General features: G+C 40.2%; 1 protein-coding gene across 1 annotated transcript in view; it reads right to left on the minus strand.

Moving 5' to 3' along the window:
* WNK2 (WNK lysine deficient protein kinase 2) overlaps nt 1–18105 on the minus strand; it is a 155903-nt gene that overhangs the window by 11152 nt on the left and 126646 nt on the right. Inside the window, exons 27-28 of the mRNA XM_060015032.1 lie at nt 16356–16400; nt 14623–14882 (exon numbers count right to left, since the gene is read on the minus strand). Coding sequence (XP_059871015.1) covers nt 14623–14882; nt 16356–16400 — 305 coding nt within the window. The remainder of the gene's footprint in view (nt 1–14622; nt 14883–16355; nt 16401–18105) is intronic.

Below are 18105 nucleotides of genomic sequence, written 5' to 3' on the forward strand. Positions count from 1 at the left end.
TAAGTGGTGCTGGGAAAACTGGACAACTACATGTAAAAGAATAAAATTAGAACATTCTCTAACACCATATAAAAAAATAAACTCGAAATGAATTAATATCTTAAATAAGACTGAAACCCATAAAACTACTTGAGGAAAATTTAGGCAGAACACTCTTTGACATAAATCAAAGGAATATTTTTTTGGCTCTGTCTCCTAAGGCAAATGAAACAAAAGCAAAAACAAACATGGGACCTAATTAAACTTAAAAGCTTTTGCACAGCTAAAGAAACCTTTGGCAAAAAGAAAAGACAACCTATTACTGAAAGTGAGAAAATATTTGCAAATGATATGACTGATAAGGGGTTAATATCCAAAATACATAAACTGCTCATATAATTCAATATCAAAAAAACAAATAACCTGATTAAAAAATGGGCAGAAGACTTGAATAGATATTTCTCAAAGAAGACATACACATGGCCAAAGGGCACATCAAAAGATTCTCAACATTGGTAATCAGAGAAATGTAAATCAAAACCACAATGAAGTATCACCTCACACCTGTCAGAATAGCTATCATCAAAAAGACCACCAATAACAAATGTTGGCAAGGATATGGAGAAAAGGTTACCCTAGTACACTGTGGATGGGAATGCAAATTGCAGCCACTATGGAAAACATTATGGAGGTTCTTCAAAAACCTGAAAATAGAACCACCATATGATCCAGCAATTCCTTTCCTGGGTATATATCCATAAAAAATGAAAACACTAATTTGAAAAGATAAAGTGATCACAGCAGCTTCATGTACAATAGCCAAGATATGGAAACAACCTAAGCAACAGATGAATGGATAAAGAAAATGTGGGTTACATATATAATGGAATATTACTCAGCCATAAAAAATGAAATTTTGCCATTTGCATCAACATGGATGGACCTGGAGAGTATTATGCTTAGTAAAATAAATCAGAGAAAGAAAAATATTGTATATGATCAGTTATATGTGGAATCTAAAAAATAAAATAAACGAATATAACAAAACATATAGATTCACAGATATATAGAAAACAAACTAGTGGTTACCAGTGGGAAGCTGGAGGGAGGGAGGGGCAAGATAGTGGTAGGGGATTAAGAGGTACAAACTAATAGGTATAAAATAAATAAGCTACGAGGATATATTATACAGCACAGGGAATACAGCCAACATTTTATAATAACTTTAATGATGTACATCTATAAAAATACTGAATAACTATGTTGTACACGTGAAACTAATAAAATAGTTTAAATCAACTGTATTTCAATTAAAAATTCTTTAAAAAAAGAAAAAGAAAGTGAAATGATGGGAAAATAACCTCCTGAGAGATGATCCAAGATGGTACAGTGGAAGGAGCTTGGGCTTACCTCACAACAAAACCACAACTAACCGCTGAACAGCCATCGATAAAAAAGACTGGAAGCTGCTAAAAGAGACATTCTACATCCAAAGATATAAAGAAGGAACCACAACAAGATCGTAAGGGGCACACTCACAATATAATCAAATCCCATTACCCTGGGTGGGCGATCCACCAACTGGAGAACTATTATATTGCAGAAGTTCTCCCACAGGAGTTAGAGTTCTGAGCTCCACGTTAGGTTCCCCAGCTGGGGGTCTGACATCAGAGGGAGGAGCCCCAGAGACATTTGGCTTTGAAGGCCAGGAAGGCTTGATTGCAGGAGCTCCACAGGACTAGGGGAAGTGGAGACTCCACTCTTGGAGGGTGCACACAAGGTCTCGCATGTACTGGGACCCAGGGCAAAGGCAGTGACTTCACAGGAGCCTAGGCTGGACCTACCTGCTGGTCTTGGAGGATCTCCTGGGGAGGGGGTTGTGGCTGTGGCTCTCCCTTGGGATGTGGACATGGGTGGTGGAGATTTCAGGGAGTGTGCAGCTACATGAACTCTCAAGGAGGCAGACATCTTGCTTGGGTTATCAGCACCAAGACCCGGCCCCACCCAACAGCCTGTAGCCTCCAGTACTGGGACGCCTCAGGCCAAACAACAGCCCTACCCGTCAGCAGACAGGCTGCCTAAAGACTTCTTGAGCCCACAGCCACCTCTAGACACATCCCTTAACACGGTTCTGCCCATCGGCCCACCAAAGTGCCAAGATCCAGCTCCACCCACCAGTAGGCAGGCACCAGACCCTCCCATTAGGAGACCTGCACAAGCATCTATACCAGCCTCACCCACCGGGGCAGACACCAGAAACAAGACTACTACAATCAGGCAGCCTGCAGAACTGAGTCTGCAAATACAGGAATTTGTTCCAGACAAACAAGATAAAACCCCAAAGAACAACTAAGCAAAGTAGAGACAGGCAATCTACCAGAGAAAGAATTCAGCATAATGATAGTAAAGATGATCCAAGATCTCAGAAAAAGAATGGATGCACAGTGTGAGAAAATACAAGAAATTTTTAATAAAGAATTAGAAAATATAGAGAACAACCAGAGTTGAAGAATACAATAATTGAAATGAAAAATATACCAGAAGGAATCAATAGCAGAATAAATGATGCAGAAGAACGAATAAGTGAGCTGGAAGACAGATAGGGGGAAATCACTGCTGCAGAACAGAATAAAGAAAGAAGAATGAAAAGAAATGAAGACAGTTTAAGAGACCCCTGGGACAAAATTAAATTCACCAACATTCACATTACAGGGGTCCCAAAAGGAGAGGAGAGAGAGAAAGGGCCTGAGAAAATATTTGAAGAGATAATAGCTGAAAAATTCCCTAACATGAGAAAGAAAACACTCACTTAAGTCCAGGAAATGCAGAGAGTCCCAGGCAGGATTAACCAAAGCAGGAACATGCCAAGACACAGTAATCAAATTGACAAACATTAAAGACAAAGAGAAAATATTAAAAGCAACAAGGAATAAGCAACAAATAATGTACAAGGGAATCCCCTTACGGTTATCAGTTGACTTTTTTTTTTTTAATCAGTTGATTTTTTCAGCAGAAACTCTGCAGGCCAAAAGGGAGTGGCACGATTTAAATGAAGAAAGGGAAAGAATATTCGACCCAGCAAGGTGCTCATTCGGATTCAACGGAGAAATAAAAAGCTTTACAGACAAGCAACAGGTAAAAGCATTCAGCACCACCAAACCAGTTTCACAACAAATGCTAAAGGAACTTCTCTAGGTGGAAAAGAAAAGGCCACAACTGGAAACAAGAAAATTACAAAATGGGAAAGCTCACCAGGAAAGGCAAACATACAGTAAAGGTAAGAAATCATCCACACACAAATAGGATCTCTAAACCCATAATTGTGAGAGGAAGAGAGTACAAATGCAGGATATTTGAAATACATTTGAAATTAAGAGCTCAGCAACTGAAAACAATTGTGTGTGTGTACATATATGTGTGTGTGTGTGTATACTGCTGTATCAAAACCTCATGGTAACCACAAACCAAAAATGTATAATAGATATACACACACATAAGAAAAAGGAATCCAAATACAACAGTACAGAGTCATCAAATCACAAGAGAAGAGAAAAACGTAGGAAAGAAAAAGACCTACAAAAACAAACCCAAAACAATTAATAAAAGGGCAATAAGAACATATGTATTGATAATTACCTTAAATGTAAAAGGATTAAATGCTCCAACTGAAAGATACAGACTGGCTGAATGGATACAAAAATAAGACCTGTATATATGCTGTTTATAAGAGACCCACTTAAGCTATAGAGACACATACAGACTAAAAGTGAGGGGATGGAAAAAAGTATTCCATGCAAATGTAAATGAAAAGAAAGCTGGAATATCAATACTCATGTGAGACAAAATAGACTTTAAAATAAAGACTGTTACAAAAGACAAGGAAGAAAAAAAAAAAAAAGACAAGGAAGGACAATACATAATGATCAAGGGATCAAGCCAAAAAGATATAACAGTTGTTAACATATATGCACCTAACATAGGAGCACTTCAGTATATAAGGGAAATGCTAACATCCATAAAAGAAAAAATTGACAGTAACACAATAATAGCTGGTGACTTTAACACCCCACTTTCATCAATGGGCAGATCATCCGGACAGAAAATCACTAAGGAAACACAGGCCTTAAATGACACATTAGACCAAATGGACTTAACTGATATTTACAGAACATTCCATCCAAAAGCAGCAGAATACACATTCTTCTCAAGTGCACATGGAACATTCTCCAGGATAGATGACATCCTGGGCCACAAAACAACCCTTGCTAAATTTAAGAAAACTGAAATCATTTCAAGCATCTTTTCCAACCACAACGCTATGAGATTAGAAATCAACTACAAGAAAAAAAACTGCAAAAAATACAAACACATGGAGGCTAAACAATATGTTACTAAATAACCAATGGACTACTGAAGAAAGCAAAGGGGAAATCAAAAAATACCTAGAGCTAAATGAAAACAGAATCATGACGATCTGAAACCTCTGGGACACAGCAAAAGCAGTTCTAAGAGGGAAGTTTATAGAGATACAAGCTTACCTCAGGAAATAAGAAAAATCTAAAATAAACAATGTAAAGTTACACCTAAAGCAACTAGAGAAAAAAGAACAAAACCCAAAGTTAGTAGAAGGAAAGAAATCATAAAGATCAGAGCAGAAATAAATGAAACAGAGACAAAGAAAACAATAGAAAAGATCAATGAAACTAAATCCTGGTTCTTTGAAAAGATAAAGAAAATTGATAAAACTTTAGCAAGACTCATCAAGAATAAAAGGGAGAAAGCCCAAATCAAATAAAATTAGAAATGAAATTAGAAATGAAAAAGGAGAAGTTACAACCAATACCACAGAAATAAAAAGGACCATAACAGACTACTACTACTACTACAACCTAAAAGAAATGGACAAATTCTTAGAAAGGTACAATCTCCCAAGACTGAACCTGGAAGCAACTGAACATACGAACAGACCAATTACAAGTACTGAAATTGAATCTGTGATTTAAAAAACTCCAAACAAACAAAAGTCCAGGACCAGAGGGCTTCATAGGTGAATTCTTTCAAACATTTAGAGAAGAGTGAACACCTATCCTGAAACTATTCCAAAAAGTCGCAGAGTAAGGAACACTTCTAAACTCATTCTCTGAGGCCACCATCACCCTGATACCAAAACCAGACAAAGATATTACAAAAAAAGAAAATTACAGAACAGTATCACTGATGAATACAGATGCAAAAACCCTCAACAAAATACTAGCAAACCAAATCCAACAACACATTAAAAGGATCATACACCATGATCAAGTAGCATTTATCCCAGGGATGCAAGAACTTTTCAATATCTGCAAATCAATCAGTGTGATACACCACATTAACATATTAAAGAATAAAAACCATATGATCATCTCAATAGATGCAGAAAAAGCTTTTGACAAAATTCAACACCCACTTATGATAAAACCTCTCCAGAAAGTGAGAATAGAGGGCACCTACCTCAACATAATAAAGGCCATATATGACAAACCCACAGCCAACATCATTCTCAATGGTGAAAAACTGAAAGCATTTCCTCAAAGATGAAGAACAAGACAAGGATGTCCACTCTCGCCACTTTTATTCAACATAGTTTTGGAAGTCCTAGCCACATCAATCAGAGAAGAAAAAGAAATCAAAGGTCTCCATATTGGAAAAGAGGAAGTAAAACTGTCACTGTTTGGAGATGACATGATACTATACATAGAAAATCCTAAAGGTGCTACCAGAAAACTACTAGAGCTCGTCAATGATTCTGGTAATTTGTAGGATACAAAATGAATACAAAGAAATCTGTTGCATTTCTATACACTAACAATGAAAGATCAGAAAGAGAAATTAAGGAAACAATCCCATTTGCCATCACATCAAAAAGAATAAAATACCTAGGAATAAACCTACGTAAGGAGACAAAAGACCTGTACTCCGAAAACTATAAGACACTGATGAAAGAAATCGAAGATGACACAAACAGATAGAAAGATATACCATGTTCTTGGATGGGAAGAATCAATATTGTCGAAATGACTATACTGCCCAAGGCAATCTACAGATTCAGTGCAATCCCTATCAAACTACCAGTGGCATTTTTCACAGAGCTAGAACAAAAAATTTAAAAATGTGCATGGAAACACAAAAGACCCTGATTAGCTGAAGCAATCTTGAGAAAGAAAAATGGAGCTGGAGGAATCAGGCTCCCTGACTTCAGACTATACTACAAAACTACAGTCATCAAAACAGTATGGTACTGGCACAAAAACAGAAATATAGATCGATGGAATAGGATAGGACATCCACAAATAAACCTACACATCTATAGTCAATTAATCTAGCAGAAAGGAGGCAAAAACATATAATGGAGAAAAGATAGTCTCTTCAATAAGTGGTTCTGGGCAAACTGGACAGCTACCTGTAAAAGAATAAAATTAGAACATTCTCTAACACCATATATAAAAATAAACTAAAAATGAATTAATGACTTAAATAAGACTGAAAACCATAAATCTCCTAGAGGAAAACATAGGCAGAACACTCTTTGACATAAATCATAGCAATATAGTTGCAAACTTTAATACTTCACTTTCAATGAAGGATAGGACAACCAGATACAAGATAAGTAAGGAGAGGACCTGAACATCACAAGCCCATTAGGCTTAACAAACATTTACAAAACATTTCACCCAATGAGAGCAGAATTCTGCAGTGTAAGCCCTGACAAGTAGCTTTTCTTTCTTTCTTTTTTTTGTAATGCAAGTGCCTGACTTAAGCTTTGATTTCCTGAGGCACCCACTTCAAAGAAGCCATCTCAAATAATAACACTGCCAGCCACACAACTAGATAAAGACCTACCATCCCCTTCACCCACCCTCATCCGAGCTCCTGTAATTTAGAGATCTCTGATTGATTTTAAATAACTGACCATTTGGCTATTTGCCTTTTTCTTTTCTTCTTGCACTTTAATTCCCACTCTTACATTTTAAGTTCACAAATAAGGAATGAACTAGTGAAACTCCAATAAAAGCAGAACCCCAGGCCTGCCTGTCTGTTTCTCTCACCCTCTCTCTTTCTCTCTCCCTCCTTGCCACCTCACTATGTAGCCCCAGGTGTGTCATGTAACCCTCCCCTCCAGACCGGTAAGTAATAAAGCTTGTCCTTTCCACAGTTCACTGATGGTTATTGCTGAAGAATCTTGCAATCATATTAAGAACCACAAGGGTTGGTCCAGCCATATGACTGGTTCTGACAGGGGAACCCAGGCCCAGGTGAGTGCTCCCAAGCATTTCTAGCTGATAGCATCACTATTGATAGACTGAGGGTGGCACAAAACAAAGACACATTCTTTTAAAGTGCACAGGGAACATTCTCCAAAACAGGCCATATGTTAGTCCACAAAACAATTTTAAAAGATTAAAATGATACAAAGTATCTTTTCTAACACAATGAATGAAATTAAAAAAAAATTTAAACTAGAAAACTGGCATATATGTAGAAAGTAAACAATGCACTCAAACAACCAAATAGCCAAAGACGTAGTCACAGGGAAATCAGAAAACACCTTAGAACAAATGAAAAGGAAAACACAAGATACTAAAATCTATTACATATAGCAAAAGAAGTGTCCAGAGGGAAATTTATAACTGCAGATGTCTACATTAAAAAAGAAGAAAGATCTTAAGCCAATAACTTAACTGTATACCATAATAAACTGAGATAAACAAAATACAAAATAGAAAAACAATAAAGGAAAATCAACAAAACCAAAAGTTGGTGTTTTAAAAAGATCAAAAATTGGCAAAGTCTTTAGCTACCAAACTGGATAACTCAGATGAAATAGACAAATTCCTAGAAACACACAAACTTCCAAAACTGACTCAAGAGGAAATAGAAAATCTGAATAGACCTGTAACAAGTAGTGAGATTGAATTATTAATAAAAAACCTCTCAACAAAGAAAAGCCCAGGACCAGACGGCTTCCATGGTGAATTGTACCATTTAAAGAAGAATTAACACCAATATTTCTCAAACTCTTCCAAAAAGTTGAAGAGGTGGGAACACTTCCTAACTCATTCTATGTAGCGAACATCACTCTGGTATCAAAGCCAGATAAAGACATCATAAGAAAAAAAATTACAAATACCTGTGATAAATACTGATGTAGAAATCTTCACTAAAACATTAGCAAACTGGATTCAATAGCATATTAGAAGGAGTATACACCATGACCAGGTGCAACCCTGCAAGGATGGTTTAATATATGAAAATTAATCAATGTAACACACCATTAATGGAATGAAGAGTTAAGAAAACCATAATTCAAAAAGAGTCATGTACCAAAATGTTCATTGCAGCTCTATTTACAATAGCCAGGAGATGGAAACAACCTAAGTGTCCATCATTGGATGAATGGATAAAGAAGATGTGGCACATATATACAATGGAACATTACTCAGCCATAAAAAGAAACGAAATTGAGCTATTTGTAATGAGGTGGATAGACCTAGAGTCTGTCATACAGAGTGAAGTAAGTCAGAAAGACAAAGACAAATACCGTATGCTAACACATATATATGGAATCTAAGAAAACAAAATGTCATGAAGAACCTAGGGGTAAGATGGGAATAAAGACACAGACCTACTAGAGAATGGACTTGAGGATATGGGAAGGGGGAAGGGTAAGCTGTGACAAAGTGAGAGAGTGGCATGGACATATATACACTACCAAACGTAAAATAGATAGCTAGTGGGAAGCAGCCGCATAGCACAGGGAGATCAACTCAGTGCTTTGTGACCACCTAGAGGGGTGGGATAGGGAGGGTGGGAGGGAGAGAGACGCAAGAGGGAAGAGATATGGGAACATATGTATATGTATAACTGATTCACTTTGTTATAAAGCAGAAACTAACACACCATTGTAAAGCAATTATACTCCAATAAAGATGTAAAAAAAAAATAGAATGAAGAGTTAAAAAATATGATCATCTTAATTAATGCAGAAAAACCATTTGACAAAATCCAACACTCTTTCATGACAACAGCACTCAACATACTAGAAATAAAATAGAATTTTCTCAGTATGGTAAAGGCCATATATGAAGAAACCCTTGTTAACATCACACTCAATGGTGAAAGACTGAATATTTTTCCTTTAAGATCAAGACAGAGATGCCCACTTTTTCCATTTCTATTCAATATAGTACTTGAAGTTCTACCCAGAGAAATTAGGCAAGAAAAGGAAATAAAAGGCACCCAAATTGGAAAGGAAGAAGTAAAAGTATCTCTGTTCAGAATAACATTTCTTATATGCAGATAACCCTAAAGAACACACACACACACACACACACACACACACACACACACACACACACACAAACTGCTAGAACTAATTTATGAATTCAGCAAAGTTGCAGGGTAGAAAATCAACACATCAAAATCAGTGGCATTTTTTTTTTTTTTTTTGGCTGCTCCACGTGGCATGTGGGATCCTAGTTCTCCAACCAGGGATCAAACCTGCATCCTCTGCATTGGAAGCATGGAGTTTTAACCACTGGACTGCCAGGGAAGTCCCAGTTGTATTTTTATACACTAGCAATGAACAATCTGAAAAGAAAATTAAGAGAACAATTACATTTAAGCACAAAAAAGAATAAAATACTTAGGAATAATTAAACTAAGGAGTTGAAAGACTTACACACTGAAAACGGCAAAACATTGCCAAAAGAAATTAAAGAAGACATAAGTAAATGGGAAGACATCCCATGTTCGTGGATTTGAAGACTTAATATTGTTAATATGTCAATACCACCCAAAGCCAATCTATAGAGATTTGATGTACCCCTATCAAAGTCTCAATGGCATTTTTTCAAAAAATAGAAAAACTCATCCTAAAACTCGTTTGGATTCTCAAGGGATCCCAATAAGCAAAACGGTCCTAAAAAAGAACAAAGTTGGAAGACTCATACTTCTTGACTTCAGAACTTACTGCAAAGCTACAGAAATCAAAACAGTGTAATATTAGCAACATGACAGACTGTACACCAACGGAATAGAATAGAAAATCCAGAAATAAACCTTTGCATATATGACCAATTGATTTTCAAAAAGGGTGCCGAGACCATTCAATGGGAAAAGGACAGTTTTTTTCAACAAATACTGCTGGGACAACTAGATATCAACATGCAAAAGAATAAACATGGTCTCTTACCAAACACCATATATAAAAATTAACTCAAAATGGATAAAAGGCCTAAACATAAGAGCTACAATCATTAAACTCTTAGCATCTTTAGAGAGCACTTAGAAGGAAACATGGGGGGAAAGCTTTATAACGTTGGATTTGGCAATAAATCATTGCCAAATCCAATGACATAGGCAACAAAAGAAAAAATAAACTGGAATTCATAAAAATGAAAAAGCTTTATGCATCAAAAGACATTATCAACCGAGTAAAAAGGTAACTCACAGAATGGGAATTATTTTTGGAAATCACATATCTGAAAAGCGATTAATATCCAGAATATAGAGAGAATTCCTCCAAGTCAACAACAAAAAAAGAAACAACTCAATGAAAAAATGGGCAAAAACCCCTTCCACCATGTGAGGATACAATGAGAAGTCTGCAACCTGGAAGAGGCCCTCACCCTTGCATGCTGACATCCTCATGTCAGACGTCCAGCCTCCAGGACTGTGAGAAATAAATATCTGTTGTTTATATTTAAAAAATAGGCAAAAGGCTTGAATTATTTTTCCAAAGAAGACATACAAATGGCCAATAAGCTCATGAAAAGATGCTCAACATCACTGATCATTAGGGAAATGCAAACCACCTCACACCTATCAAGATGGCTACCATGAAAAAAATCAGAAAATAGAAAGTATTAGAGAGGATGTGGAGAAACTGGAGCCCTTGTGTACTGTTGGTGGGGATGTAAAATGGTGCAGCTGCTCTGGAAAGTAGTTTGGTGATTCCTCAAAAAATTAAAACTAGAATTACCATATGATCTAGTGATTCCACTTCTGGGTATATACCCTAAAGAACTGAAAGCAAAGACTCAAAGAGATATCTATATACCCATGTTCATAGTAGCATTATGCACAACAGTTAAAAGGTAGAAGCAACCCAAGTGTCATCAACGGATGAACGGATAAAACAAAATGTGGTATGTACGTACAATGGACTATGACTCAGCATTTAAAAGGAAGGAAAGTCTTTCAAGACACTGATGAAAGAAATCAAAGATGATACTAACAGTCCACCTAGAGGGGTGGGATGGGGGGCTGGGAGGGAAATGCAAGAGGGAGGAGAAATGGGGATATATGTATATCTATAGCTGATTCACTTTGTTATAAAGCAGAAACTAACACACCATTGTTAAGCAATTATACTCCAATAAACATGTTAAAAAATTAATTAATTAATTTTTTAAAAAGATGATACAAACAGATGCAGAGATATACCATGTTCTTGGATTGGAAGAATCAACATTGTGAAAATGACTCTACTACCCAAAGCAATCTACAGATTCAATGCAACCCCTATCAAATTACCAGTGGCATTTTTCACAGAAGTAGAACAAGAAATTTTACAATTTGTATGGAAACACGAAAGACCCCGAATAGTCAAAGCAATCTTGAGAAAGAAAGAGCTGGAGGAATCCAGGCTCCCTGACTTCAGACTATACTACAAAGCTACAGTAATCAAGACAGTATGGTACTGGAACAAAAACAGAAATATAGATCAATGGAACAGGATAGAAAGCCCAGAGATAAACCCACACACATATGGTCACTTTATCTTTGACAAAGGAGGGAAGAATATACAATGGAGAAAAGACAGCCTCTTCAGTAAGTGGTGCTGGGAAAACTGGACAGCTACATGTAAAAGAATGACATTAGAACACTTCCTAGCACCATACAAAAAAATAAACTCAAAATGGATTAAAGACCTAAATGTAAGGCCAGACACTATCAAACTCTTAGAGGAAAACAGGCAGAACACTCTATGACATAAATCACAGCAAGATCCTTTTTGACCCACCTCCTAAAGTAATGTAAATAAAAACAAAAATAAACAAATGGGGCTTTTCTGAAAAGAAAAGAAAAAGAATCCCAGACATCTGAACAACAGAATTAGCAGAGCTGACCGACAGGGCCTGGCCCAGCACAGATACTGAGAGCTGATGTGGTGGAGTCTGGACAGAAGAGTAGAGACTAGCCTGCCCAGGGCTTGAGGTGCAGAACCTGCAGGGCCTTGGGGCTGTGTTATGAATTCTCAGTTCTGTCCCAGAATAATGGAGAATAGATTTGAAGAGTTAAACTCATGGAGGTGCAGTGTCAGGAGGTTACTACAGAAGAGGAACAAAAGTTCAGACTGGGAGTGTGGACGTGAGAGGGAATGAAAGAGGATGACCTCAAGCACCTGTGGAGCAGTGGCTGACAGCTTGGGTCGAAAATCCAGTCCCAGCAAGTTTTAAAGAACTGGAAACACACAAAATCTGTTCTCTTATCACAGTGCAATTAGGCTTAAAAAATCCCCAGAAAACCACTATCAAAAAGCTCATGAGGAAATTAATAACTATATTACCTCAAATCACCACGGAAATTATAAAATATTTTGATCAGAGGTTAAAGAAAATGCTACATATCAAAACCTTTGGAATGCAGCTAATACCACTAGAAGGAATTTTATAGCCTGAATGTCTGTATTATAAAAGAAGAAAGGCTCAAAATCAATGCACTACACATCTCAAGAAACTTTCTAGAACAAAAAAGTAACCCAAAGATAGAAGAGAAGAAATAAAAGGAAGAAGCTAATGAAATATACAATAAAGAATTACCATCAAAGTGATGAGCTCTTTGAAAAGGCGAATAAAATATATAAATTCAGAGAAATCACCAATATCAGAATGAAAAATCATCACTGCAAATCCTGCAAACTGTGAAGAGAAAATATTATAAACAACTTTATACCAATTAATTGGAAAACTCAGATAAATTTAGAAGTGTATCAAATTGTTAGAAAAGCAGTATTTAACAGAAAGAAGAAATAGAAAACCCAAATGGTACTAAAACTGTAAAAGAAATTAAATCCAAAATGGAAACCTTACCCTCAAGGGATGTAGACATGGGTGATAAATATGTAACAGCAAAATGTCAATCATAGCTCATAGGTAGAAGGTACCTGAGAGTTCACTGAAGAATTTTCAATCTTTTGTATGTTTGAAACTTTTTGAAGTAAAAGATCATAGGGGAGCAATCCCACTCCTGGGCATATATCCGGAGAAAAACATGGTCCAAAAGGATACATGCACCCCAATATTCACTGCAGCACTTTTTTTTTTTTTTTAACATCTTTATTGGGGTATAATTGCTTTACAATGGTGTGTTAGTTTCTGCTTTATAACAAAATGAATCAGTCATACATAAACATATGTTCCCATATGTCTTCCCTGTTGCGTCTCCCTCCCTCCCAACCTCCCCATCCCACCCCTCCAGGCTGTCACAAAGCACCGAGCCAATATCCCTGTGCCATGCGTACTGCAGCACTTTTTACAATAGCTAAGACATGGAAGCAATCTACATGTCCATCAACAGAGGAATGGATAAAGAAGATGTGGTACATATATACAACAGAATATTACCCAGCCATTAAGAAGAATGAAATAATGCCATTTGCAGCAACATGGATGGACCTAGAGATTGTCATACTGAGTGAAGTAAATTAGACAGAGAAAGACAAATATCATACAATACCACTTATATGTGGAATCTAAAATAAAAAATGATACAAATGAACTTATTTACAAAACAGAAACAGATTCACAGACTTAGAGAACTGAACTTATGGTTACCAGGGAGAAGGGTCCGGGAGGAATAGGGAGTTTGGGATTGACATGTACACACTGCTATATTTAAAATGGATAATCAACAAGAACCCACTATATAGCACAGGGAACTCTGCTTAACATTATGTGACAACCTAAATGGGAAAAGAATTTGAAAAAGAATAGATACATGTATATGTATAACTGAATCACTTTGATGTACACCTGAAACTAAGACAACATTGTTAATCAACTATACTCCAATAAAAAATTAAAAGTTAAAAAGAAAAACAAAACCCTCCTGGCCCAGATGGCTTCACCAGTGAACTTTGCTAAACATTTCAGGAAAAAATAACATAATCTTGCACAAACTCCTCCAGGAGACTGAAAAAGAGGGAATACTCCTTCAAGTAGGCTTTGAAGTCAGTGGTCCTAATACAGGAACAATTCACACAACAAAACCTAAGACAGCAGCTCCTCACTTCTGCCCCACGTGGTCTGGGGCACCTGAGCTAAAACTCAATAAGGGGTGTCCCCTGGGTATGTTGTGCAGACCCCACCTACTTTGCCAGCTTGGGCTCTGGTGGAAGACAGGTTGAGGTGGGCTCACCAGGATGAGGCCACACCTGCAAGCTGCTGGCCAGTCCCACCTAGACACTGCCCAACACTGGGCTAAGGCCTGCTGCTCAGAGGTTCTGCTGAGATCTGGAGTCACAGCTTCATTCCCATTCTGTGTCTTCGACTCTGGGCAAGCCCCGCCCTGCCCCTCCCCCCCACCCCGTGTCCCACTTACAGCCCGTGCCTCGCCAGAGGCCGGGGGCCAGCCTGCCATGGCCTCCATGTCATGCAACTTCTGCGTCTGCTTCAACTGGTTGAGTGACGGCTTCAGCTGTGTGGGCCCAACTGTCTTGCTTGTCCACTCATCCACCAACTTGTGCAGGTCGTCCGTGAAGGTGCCTTTCTTGTTGTTGCTGTTGTTCACCTGCGCCTGGATGTGCAGGGCAGGTTGGGGGCCCGGCTCAGGGCCCGGGACCAGGCTGCTGGTGGAGGACCCTAGAGAGCACACACAGGCCAGGGTTGGTGACACCACACGCCAGCACCACTGGCTGGCTGCAGTCATTCATACAGTGGTCTCGCTTAAGCCAGGCAACACCTTGCTTCAGGAGATGGTCTGCATTGGGGGGGTCCATGCAGTTTTAGACACAGTGGAGCAACCTCAGGGGACTGGGCATTGCCAGGCAGCCATCACCCATCTCATCAGCCAGGGGACAGGATCCCAGCTGCTGGCAGCCTCACTCAGCATCCTCTGTGCCCACACTGCCCAGGACCACCAGACCCCCATGTGAGAGAGTTTAGAAAACTCCTGGTGCAGCTGGACACAGACTGGGGGCAAATTCCTCACGCTTCTGCACTCTCAGCTCTAATATGAGGATTCAGAGGTGGTTCAACAATACTTTAGGCAGAATGCTTAGCAGCTGCTGCTATCCTTCCAGCAAAGGGAAAATGCTTGCAATAGGCTGGATTGCTGATGTTTCCGTGAATGATAATGACTTGGTGATTTGGAATTTAAGACACAGAAATCACGCCTCTCCTCACCAGAGTGTGTAATAACAATAAAGGATACAAATACCCAGAGCCTTCCGACATGGGTCTACAAGCTTGGTGCCAACGGAGGGGCTGATGCCTATCACAGGAGGAACTGGGAGGCCCGGCTGCCCGGGAAGGCCTGGGGCTGTGGCTTAGGTGGAGCTGGACAAAGGTGAGCGCACTTCGCCACTTCACTCAAAGATCTTTTTTAATGACCAAAACAGGACTTTTAAATATTTTTGAATTGTGTCCCTTTCCTTCCCCAGCACATAATTTCTTATTGGCAATTTTGGATAAACCAATTTTTAAATTTTCTGCATTAAATAAATAACCTAATGACCATCTCTTCAAACAAGCCATTGCAATATGTAGTTTACTTTAGAGGCTAGCAATGAAACAGCACAGACACAAACAGTTAAACATTAGTGATGAGATTTTACACACGCTGCTATTTCTACATGAACATTTCAGCCAGAAAAGAAAAACAGATAAATTAAAAAAAAAAAAAAAAAGGCATGAGATGAGAGCAGTGGGCGGCCCAGGTAAACTGATACCCATTTTGTCCTGGCATCTCTCCTCTGTGAGGGGCACTCATCTTTAGCACTTCAAGGAAATACTCATTCCTACGGTTTTGGAAAAGGAGCCAATTAATGATTGGTAATATGTGGATGTTCCGGAGAAGGACAGCCTGTTAGATGTGAACTGGCAAGAATGCACAAACTCTAGGAGCCATGGAGACTCAAAAGGGCGCCCGAGGGCGGCTATCTCGCCAGGCGGAGGCCAAGCAGCACCTGTGAAGGGTGGGCGCAGAGCAGGCCCACGCCCGGCCACCCGCTGGGCCCTTGGCTCCCGGTCTAGTTGCGGAAACCCTGATGCACACTAGCGACAATAAAGCCCATGCGATGGAAGCGGACAAGGGGTAAAAAACCCGATAATTACGACTGCTGTGCTCTTTGCCTAGACAGAGACGCTTCAAGGCAGACCCTGCAAGGGAAGAAGAAATGACACAAGACCACAGGGTTAGGCAGGACAGCACACATGGGGGACAAGCCACCACACTCTAAGCAAAAGTCATCAGTGTGTGAGGAGGAGCAAAGGCCAGCAGTTCAGAGAGAAGGGACCAGCCTCCTGGGCTAACTGGGCGGCCCCCAAGTCAGTGTGGAGGTTCACACGAGCTTCGCCGAGGGGCGGAGGTGCAGGGCCAAGCCCCAAGCTTCAGGTAGAAGTGTGTGTGTCTCTAGAAGCATATTCAAAAAACAAAAGAGAGAGAGAGAGAAAGGAGAAAAAAAAAAAAAAGCAAAGCACACTGCTTGGCTTTCAAATGTAAGGTTTCTGGGAGCCCCGCTGGTTGAGGCAGGAAACCCACTAAGAGTCAGCCAGGAGAGCTCTCAATGGAGCAGAGCCTAGCTCTGCCCAGAGGGAGGCCCATGGGCAGTTTTCCAAGTGCAAAAAGATACATTGTTTTGCAGGTTTGAGGCCAATCCCAGATCCTGGACAGCTGCCCTGAACAGGCCAGTGGCAAGTGTGGTGAGGAAATCTGAGGGATCCTATCTAGAGAGGTGGGAGGCAGGGCCGACCCTGATTCTCTGTATCGCTGCTGCCTCATCTGGTATTCCAGGTCCACTGGGGCAGGGCGAGGCCTCCTTATTGCACCATGACTAAATGCTGCCAGGCCCTGTGCTCCCCAGAGGCTGTCTGTGCTAAGACAGATGGGCAGTGACTTTAGTGTCTGGCACTGACAGTCAGTGCCCACCTGGAGGGCAGATGAGTTGCCTGGGAGGGGCTGCTACACCCAGCTTACCCAGTGGCATCCCAGGGAGCCAAGCAGGCAAACGTGGGATGGGCAAGGACGGCTCAGGTGTCCCCAAGGTCACTCAGCAAGGCCACACTAGCACGGAGGGTGTCTGTGCTCCGGCCCACGGCCCCGTCGCCTGGAGCACAATTCCCTGCACACCCCATACTCCCTGGAGGGTGCCCGCCACACAGTCATTCCTAGCACTCTCGCTGTGGAAGGCAAGATGCTGCCTCCTGCATTTGGGGACGGGGACAAAGGCTCCTTGGGGAAGAGCTGTGCCCACTGGGCTCAGAAACCTAGCTCAAATTGAGTTGCACTTATTTTTGCTCATTCTGTTGTGTTCTATGAGGCTGACTTGATAAAAAGGGAGGTGATATTCTGTTGGGGTCTCTAATGTGCTAATAAAACCAAAAAAGGCCAGCAATCCAGACTGACTGATTCTCAGTGGGAACTTTGAAGTGTTTTTGCTGGTCTGTGTCCTGTGATGGACCCCAACTGAGAGCACAAGGCCCTCTGGGGGCTCTGAGGCACGAAGGGAGGAGGGTCCTGGGCTCTGTGAGCATGCAGGGCACCAGATGAGTGCACGTTTCCTAGTCAGATTCCTGTGGTTGTAGCGTCCTCTGGGCCGTAGCAGTCCCCTAGAGATGACCCTGGGACATGGGACTAATCACTCTGCCAGGTCCCTGCAGCCTCACAGTAGCAGGTTCTTTCAAAAGGCTTCTCTGTGCCTGCCTAGCACCTCCTAGTGCAGCTAGAGCTCTGCATTCAGAGCTCACAGGAAAGAGAACACGCCAGCCAGCCCCAGGAGCTGCCTGGTCAGGAGTGCTAGACAGAGCCTGGGCCTGCGATCAGGGCCCCAGACCGACCTTCCCGGGAACCCAGGGTCAAAGCCAT

Source organism: Delphinus delphis, chromosome 6 (genome assembly GCF_949987515.2).
Source record: "Delphinus delphis chromosome 6, mDelDel1.2, whole genome shotgun sequence".
Taxonomy (NCBI): Eukaryota; Metazoa; Chordata; class Mammalia; order Artiodactyla; family Delphinidae; genus Delphinus; species Delphinus delphis.